The sequence below is a fragment of the Purpureocillium lilacinum genome, assembly GCF_023168085.1.
Source record: "Purpureocillium lilacinum CBS 284.36 DNA, scaffold_8, whole genome shotgun sequence".
Lineage (NCBI taxonomy): Eukaryota > Fungi > Ascomycota > Sordariomycetes > Hypocreales > Ophiocordycipitaceae > Purpureocillium > Purpureocillium lilacinum.
The window spans coordinates 1,297,322-1,306,108 of NW_027072118.1; the positions used below are offsets into that span (position 1 = coordinate 1,297,322).

Consider the following 8,787-nt stretch of genomic DNA (forward strand, 5'->3'; position numbering starts at 1 on the left):
GTGTCCAACCAAGCCGGCAACATACTCCTGAAACATATTTGTCGTATGATCTTCTTCCATGTCGTCGTCGCCAAGCGTTGTATTAATGATAGCCTCCAGCATCGGTAGCGTAGGCTTGGTGGAAGTGTCCGATCGAAAGTCGTTGGAAACCTCATCGGCATGAGACCATGCCAGCTTGGACACATATCCCCGCCGCGATGCATCGAGCTTTTCAGCGAGCCGTGATGAGGTTTCGACGGTGTGTTCGCTCTGAATTTGCCTTGACCGGCAAAAAGCCCCTAATTTTTGGACCCTACTGGCTTGCTGGGCAAGGGACGTGCATGTAGTGGGAGGAAGAAATCCGACCCTGGCCAGGTACTCGATGTTCCGCCTAACAGCTACCCTCAAACGGATAGGCGTATCGCCATTCTTGGGCCAACGTTGTACTGACTGGCTGTCGCTTTGTTCGTGTGCGTTAATGAGCAAGTGCGACACCGGCCATAATGGATGTGTTTCCATGGCCTCGTCCAAGTCTCGATGGACGGCAGCGAGCCAGTCCGTAGCGCCAAGGGCCTTGAGCTCATACCCCAAATCTCCGATGATGGCCCAGATACCTCCCCATGTCATACCATCCATTATCGGTGTGACGGTATCGGGCAGTAAATCGGGATTTACTGCTGCGCCGACAATCGCTGCTGCTGTGGTCGTTGCGTCAGATAGGGGCAGCCACTCGTCCGCCTCTTCGCTGTTGTAAGCGCCGACCCTAAGGCAAGCTGCCACTACTCGCCATATGTAATCATCGGCATTTGCAACCCCTTCTGTAGGGGTACCGATGATAAAACCAGGGCTGATGATGTGGATGCGACTTGATGCGGTGGAATTGCGCAACGAGGCTCGATGAACCAGAGTCTCAGCGACAAGCTTAGTCTGGCTGTACGGTATGGCGCCGGTTTCTGAGAGTTTCTTGGCCAGATCTTCGTCGTTTTCGACTTGAGTGTCGAATTTCTGGCGGCTAGAAACGTAAACGAATCTGGCATACGGCGATGTTAAAGTGAGTAGCAGCAGTTCCACAGTCGAACCGACATTGATGGTTTCCAATGCGTCGTAGCTCTTGGTGAAGTGCACTGCAGCGCCATTATGCACAACAACATCGACAGTTGTTCGATCTCGCAGACGGGTCCAGTTCTTTTGGTCAAGTCCTAGACGTGGCAATGACAGATCGCCGCACCATACTTCGAGCTTCTCAGCGTGTAAGTCGGTCCACCAAAGAGCCCTCCTGGCCGCCTCAACGGTGCGTCTCCGGGCATCGTCAGCGCTCTCACCGCGCACAAGTGCAATCACATGGCCGACACGACCATGTTCCAGCAGCTGGCGCAGAATCTGTGTGCCAACGTAGCCGTTCGCGCCAGTGAGCAAGGCAGTTATTCGGGAGCCTGGATTGAGAGGGGTTTCGATGTTGGTGCAATAGCCTACCTCCGCCGAATCAAGGAGTTTTTGCTGATGTTTGGCGATCCTCGAGTCATGGCGTGCTATCTCAGCAATGATGTCAACTTTGGGGCTTTTCGTGCCAGTGTTGCCGTCCGACACAAGGCAAGCCAGGCTCCGTATAGTTGTCGATTTGTCCAGCAGAAGGTCTAAACCAATTCTGACTTGGAAGTTGTCGGAAATGAAGTGTACGAGAGTCATAATGTTGACCGAGTCGAGACCTGTAGCGTGCAAGAGCGCGTTGTTAAACGCCAAGCAACCGCGCTTCAGGTCGCCAATTGGTTCCGTCCTGCGTCCAAACTGCAAACATGCTGGGAGCATAGAGCACACCTTCTGGGCCAGTGCATACGCCGGCTGTTCCGACTCGTATATCAGAGTGCCACAATCCGTGACCGTGGATGTTTGCAGAGAGGGATCCATCGGTTGTTCTGATCCTGCAATAAATTGTGCTCCAATTTTGCGCAGTTCGTTGCGATCGATCTTTCCAGTTGCTGTCACAGGGAACGCATTTACTGACAGCAGGAGTGTCGGCACCATATAATTGGGTAGTCGCTTCAGCATCTCTTCCTTCGCCTGCGTGGCAATGGGAAGGATCCTGGGATCGAAATCTGGTGGCGTGTTGGCATCGCGCCTGTCATCATCAGTTTGGACAAACGCGACCAGTGTCGGCCTGCGGTCCTGTTGTTGATCCACGATAACTTCTGTAACTACTGGTCCCGGCTGCTCCAGGTACGCCTGCAAGTGGGTTTCGATATCTCCAAGCTCGACGCGCTGTCCACGAATCTTGACCTGTGTATCTTTTCGACCTACAAATGAAAGACTCCCGTCAGGATGATAACGTACCAGGTCTCCCGTCTTGTAGAGGCGACCACGTCGTCCGGGATGGTACACGGAGCCTCGCAGTAACCACTGTGGGTCATTGATGAATGCAGCTGCCGTCTTGGCCATGTCGTTCAGATAGCCGCGGCCAACGAGGGGACCCTCAAGCAGCAGCTCACCAATGAACCCCGGTGGTAGGAGCTCATCGTGGTCGTCGGGATTCACAACCCAAGTCACTAGTCCAGCCCCGGTTCCAATTCGGGTAGCATCCTCTGGGCACATTGCGGCAGCGTTGAGAACACTGATATGGCACTCCGCTGGCCCATAGGCGTTGATCACGTGGGCTTTGCCCCACCATCGCTCGACGTCTTTCGCTGAAACCGGCTCCCCAGCAAGAATGATGGTTTTTAGATCTGGCAGCGCTGTTGGATCTAACAGTCCCGCGATCGTCGGGGTCACATCAACCATTGTAGCTCGCATGTCTGCCATGACCTCGATCAGGTTTTCTTTACGATCGTTCTCGGAGGGGATACACAGGCATCCTCCGGATACGAACGTGGCGAACGCATTGTGGACTGCAATGTCGAAGGCATATGAAGCGAAATCGAAGACCCTGGAGCCGCTGGTGAAACCGAAAAGCTCTAGCTGGTACTTCAGGCTGGAACAAAAGTTTTCGTGTGTCAGGACAACGCCTTTGGGAGTCCCAGAACTACCAGACGTAAAAACTGCAAACATGGGTGCTGAAGATTGTTGTTCGTCGGACCCTTGGTGGAAGGTGTGATAAGGAGCCGTGGACAAATTCGGGCCAACTTGGATAACCCTCCGCGCCAGCTGTGAGCTTAAGCCCGCGCTAGCAACGGATGATAGCAGTATGCCAGAGTCTGTCTGCTCCAACATTGTTCGCAATCGTTTGTCTGGAAGGGTTGGATCCAGCAGCACGAACCCGCTGCCTGCTTTAAGTACTCCCATCATGGCGACCGGCGCCCACATTGACTTTTCGAAGCATAACGGTACCAGAACGTCTTTTCCAACCCCTGCTTCAACGAGCTGGCATGCTAGCTTAGTTGCAAGTTGACTCAGCTCCCGGTAAGTCAACACGCCGTCCCATGCGTATACAGCTGGCGCGTCGGGTTGGGCTTGGACCATTTCCTCAACCATGTGGTGGACACATCGCGTAATTGGTGTCGGAACAGTTTTATTCCATGTCCATATTGTTTCAAGCTCTGTCGGGGTGTAAAGGACAATGTCTGCCAACTTCAGCTCAGAGTTTGCATCTCCGAGCTGGTACATGACGAGTTCGAGTCTTTCAAGCAGTTGTAGCGTCTGCTGCGGCTCCATCCTTTTGGGGTTGAATCTTGCCGCTGCCGTGATCTTATCTGTGCCGACATTCATCTCGAGCACAACAGGGTAGAAGTCGGTTTGCAGGACTTGGTTATCGTCCAAGTCCTGTGTAGGGTCGCACTCAGGCGACATGAGGAGCATTTTATGAGACGTATAGACTTTGCCATTGCCGAGTGGCTCCTTGAAGAAATGGTGAGTGATGCGTTCGGTAGGCATCGTTACCGTGACATCCCGTTGTACCTTCCAAAGGAAACTGGAAATTCCCTGGTTGCCTGCCAAATTGATGCTGATTGGGAGTGCCGTGATTGTGGCAGTAGCCGCTGCCATGGTTTTCGTGTCGTGCGTAGCTGGGTGAAGCACCGAGACGCCTAACATGACATCTGTGGAGCGAATCATGCGCCCGGCTATGATGGCCCAGGCGGCATAGGCCAACGTCGACGTTGTGATACTTGAAGGACCTTCCTGGGGCCGTGGAAATGAGTGTTTCATCACCAATTCCTCCACTCGTTGCGTCGGTGGCGGGGCGTCCATCTTGGGTACCCAGTTACGCTTCAACAGGGATTTTTTCTGTGAGTCTCGCAATTCCTGTCCTTCAAAAAGGCGATTTGAATTGGATGATTCTGCACCCAAATGCATTGGGGACTGCTGTATTCCGACGCACTTTGTCCGGGTTCAGCCTTGTCTCGATATACAGTGTGAGTGCATACATTCGCGGAGGGACCGTGTTTTATAGGAGAGGTCACATGCTGGGTCTCCAGGGTTCGAGCAGTAAAGCTGGAATCTCGGTCCTGGAGAGATTTTCTCCTTTGTTAGGAGGTAGCGTCAGCAAAAAGCATACTGAGCACAACTTTTGATACGAGACAGACATCGGGCGCGGGCTTAAGGCTGACGTGTCCTAGGTTTGACGGGGCATGACCTCCGTTCGTTCACTACGTACAACTGTTGCAGAAGAAAGAAGCAAATTACCCTGCACACCCCCAGAGGGCACAGCTCCCGGCGAAATAAATGACGAAATCTGAATCCTGGTGCTTAAGACAGAGCTGACAAGACACGGCAGAGACTACTTACGAGAAACACAGCTGACAGAGATTTTTGGCTGCGTAAGTCAGAGCTGACAGGAGACACGGTCGGAGTTAATTGCATATTTGAAACACGGCTCATAGACTCCAGCGAACCATGCCGTGGCGGACAGCCATTGGCTCTGCCACGGGCGAACACGGACGGAGTTAGTTGCATAATTGAAACACGGCTCATAGACTCCAGCGAACCATGCCGTGGCGGACAACCACTGGCTCCGCCACGGGCGAACTCGATGAGTACGAACACTATGTAACCCCGCTGAGGGCGAGCAGGGTTCTACGACAGCGGCTCTATTCGGGTGGACGGCTAAATTACAACACCGCGGATTGCCGGCCAATCACTCCCTCTGCTTCCAACGGAACGTGCGATGAAGCAATGTACCAGTGAATACAACATCGTGCAAGGTCGAACAGGAGCTCGTCGGTGACCTGATTGCGTGGTGTCGTAACACGTTCGGAATTGTCAGCATTGCTTATTGTGACCTTGTTGAGGATCAGTGCTCCTAAAATCTCTACCTAGTTCCAGTGAATGCCCTTGGTTGTCGTGAATATAAAGGCTTGGACACGACCGGGGTGCTTGTCGCTGCATACCTCCCGTTTCGATAAGATATCCAAGCTGCATCTCTGGACACTGGCCTTGCAGTAGCTTTGCCCACTGTTCCTAGGATTTGTTGTTTATTGTGAGTCATTGATCTGGTGAGATACCACGGCTGGGGAAGAACTTATCCCACTTATTTTGGACTACGACTTGCGCTGCATCATTACGCCCCGAGTCGACTTGCTTACCGTATTGAGCAGTCGGTTGACCTTCTGCTATAATATCACCACCCTACGGACGAGATCGTCAATCCGAATTGGCTTGCTGGACAACCCTTTAGCGCCATGATAAGGATCCCACCGTCGGACGAGGAGACAGCAACGAGCTGTCGTGGAACGCTTCATGACGAAAACTCGCCGTTGTTGCATAATCACGCACAACCTGCGGTACCTAAATTTGCCAGCCAGTCGGAAGGTGCGGCGACGACCATCCGACCCGGTCCGTCATGGCAACGGGAGGCAAAAACGATAGCGTTATGGTCAGTGCCACTTACGGTGAGCTTTTTGTTGCAACGGTCTATCAGCGCCGTGAGTGTCGTCGCCATGGGCAGAATCGGAACCATAGAGCTCGGCGCCGTAAGTTGTAAGCACCCCGTTGCTCTGCTCCCAAAATTCCATGAGATTGTGCTCAGGAGTCGCTAGTGGCTAGCATAACTGCAAACCTAATAGGCAACACTATGATACAGGGGCTTGCAAATAGTCTTGACACCCTGGCGTCACAAGCATACGGTGGAGGCCACAGGCACCTCGTTGGACTACACATGCAGCGAATGGTCTGCTTTATATTTGTGTGCACCTTGCCCTTAATGATCCTGTGGTGGCATTCTGGCAAGCTCCTCAGCTTGGTACTTTCGGACCAACAGCTGGCGGAACTGGCTGGGACCTACCTAAAGATCATGATCCTTCGCACCCCAGCATTTATTCTCTTTGAATGCGGAAAGCGCTTCCTCATGGCACAGGGTCTCTTCTACGTTTCGACATACGTGCTACTCATTGCAGCGCCATTGAATGTTACCATAATGTGGGTATTGATCTGGCGCTTTGATTGGGGCTTTGTTGGGGCTCCAATCGCCATAGCAGTGACGGAAAATCTAATGGCGGTACTTCTTTTCCTCTATGTTTACCTTATTGGCGGATCGGAATGCTGGGGAGGCTTGACGAAAAAGATCTTTCTAAACTGGGGTACGTTGACGTCTCGCAACAAATCAACTCTGGCACAACAATAAAGGGGCAGGCACTCACATGAGGACAGGGCCAATGATTCGGATAGCCGTACCTGGCATGATCATGCACGTAACCGAGTTCGCTGCCGACGAGGTCCTGACGTTGGCATCTGCTCGATTCGGCACATCGCAGCTCGCTGCGCAGAGCGCACTGGTAACATTGGCATCAATAACCTACAACGTCCCGTCACCTGTTTCGGTCGCAGCCTCAAACCGAGTTGCAAACTGGATTGGTGCAAATGCTATCCATGAAGCGAAGACTTCGGCCAAAGTGGTGAGCAACCGCACAGCATACCCTGCACTCGGGACGGGAGTAGGGCTAATGGGATAGTCCACAGGCATTCGTGTTTGGGGTAATTATTGCACTGTTTAATATGGTCATTTTAATCACCTTCCAGCGTAAGATTCCCTTTTTGTTCACTCAGGACCCTGAGGTCATTGAAATCATCATCGGCGTATTTCCTATTGCGACGGCTATGCAAACTTTGGACTCAATGGCGGTTATTTCGCACGGGTTGCTGAGAGGCGTTGGCTGCCAAGAGTTCGGCGGTTACCTTAACTTGGTTGTATATTATTTCATTGCGATTCCTATCTCACTAGGGACTGGATTCTTCTTCTGCTGGGAGCTCTCGGGGTTGTGGACAGGCATCACTGTTGGATTGGCCATGTCAGTGAACCTGAACGAGACTGTGGCTGCAGCTAACATTACGAGTAGGGTTGCCTTGGTTGAGTTCTGGTGGTTATACAATTCGGAGTGGAAGGGCGCAGCAGACAAGGCTGCATGGAGAAATAGAGAGCATTGAGCCGAGACAATCAGCGGTTGATGCTACTGCAGTCCGTCTCAGCACATTCATCTCACGAAGCAAGTATCGCCTCCTAGCCAGTATGCCCCGGGCCTTTTTGAGTCAATGAGGCTGCCCTTGTCAAGCCCCGCGTCTGCCGAAGATGGGAACCACAAGTAGGTTATAGCGAGATCCCCCATATGATTGGCATTAAGTGTGCAAAGCTTGTATGGAGTGAATCACATGACCTTAGTGAAGTGAAATGTAATCCAAATCCGATGTATATGCTTTCGTAGAAGGCAGCCACGCAGGTTGTGACTGCTTTTTGTACTGTTATGGGTCGGAGCATAGCGTCAACAATTAATAAGGCGCTGATTATCCCACATATGCTTTGACCTTCAGGGGCGAAATGTGTTCTCTGGTCACCGTTTGGCAGCCCTTTCCGTCATGTCAATGAAACGTTCGATACGATCGGCGCGATAAAGCAGACAGAAGGGTGTCGTGGCTTGTTCAGTGGTCTGGGACCGAGTGTTGCTGGAGTAGTGTAACGGGCTGGGCCCGTGTAGGTCTCGGCTCCGCTCTCGACTGGGATCCGCACCAGCTCCGGAGCTCCGCTCAAAAGCTCGTGTTTCTTTCTGCAACTTTCTCTTCTTTTCTTTTCTTCCTTTCCTTTCTCCTCAGCTTTAGGATACTCGTTGCAGTCGCCCAGCTAGTTGTCAACACACTCAGTTGAGACCGTTACATATGGCCTCGTCGGCCGAACGAATTCAAGTTGCTCACACAGCTCATAAGCCTTGAGATCAAGCCACACCTACGCTAACTTGACCGTCCGTGTAATCAACATACTGTTCCTCGTGGCTACTCACCGCCACACGCTCCAATTTCGGAATTGCCGCCAATGAAGCTACAGAGATGCAGGTACGGATTGCGATATTCAGAGTTCCTGGAAACCTGTTTCGTCGAGTGCCTTGCTTCCAGGGAACATGACCTGCGCCTGGGCCAGCGAGAGCCAAAACAGCGGGGTCTGCACGCTTCCCCCTGCCTGCGGCTGATTTCTGTGCAACAACGGTGAAGAACGCCTTGATACAACGGCAGGATAAGACAGATAAAAATCTCCTCGCAACTGATCATACTTATTCCCTACCTCCTCATCTTCATTTGTAACGGCAATGCTCCCCGCTTTTGCCAGGTATCGAACGATACTGAGTGCCTGCGCCGCAAACTGGTGGCACGCTACCATTTCCCCGAGGTAGTCAACGGCTCTATTGAGCGCCTCCGTGAGCTCCTTCTGTATTTCGACTGCTTTGCTGAGGGTACCTCTTCGCATAGCTGCGGCGCCGACGGCAAGTTTCATCGTGGTCGATGTCAATACAAAGTATGGTACAAATGATGGCGTTCGCTTGAGTGTGTACAGCTGCGCATAAGAGGCAAGCAAGGCCTGGATAGCGTCAGCTGCCTGTGAACACACGTCCTGCGGCATCA

General features: G+C 52.4%; 1 protein-coding gene across 1 annotated transcript; it reads right to left on the reverse strand.

The window, feature by feature from the left end:
* Positions 1 to 370: 370 nt before the first annotated feature.
* On the reverse strand, positions 371 to 3,840 carry PLICBS_010163 (putative NRPS-like protein biosynthetic cluster; the record flags this gene model as incomplete). Its single annotated transcript, XM_065601859.1, has 3 exons — positions 371 to 377; positions 431 to 2,253; positions 2,308 to 3,840. 3 exons carry the CDS (start codon positions 3,838 to 3,840, stop codon positions 371 to 373), a joined length of 3,363 nt encoding a protein of 1,120 aa, XP_065457931.1.
* Between the last annotated feature and the right edge of the window lie 4,947 nt (positions 3,841 to 8,787).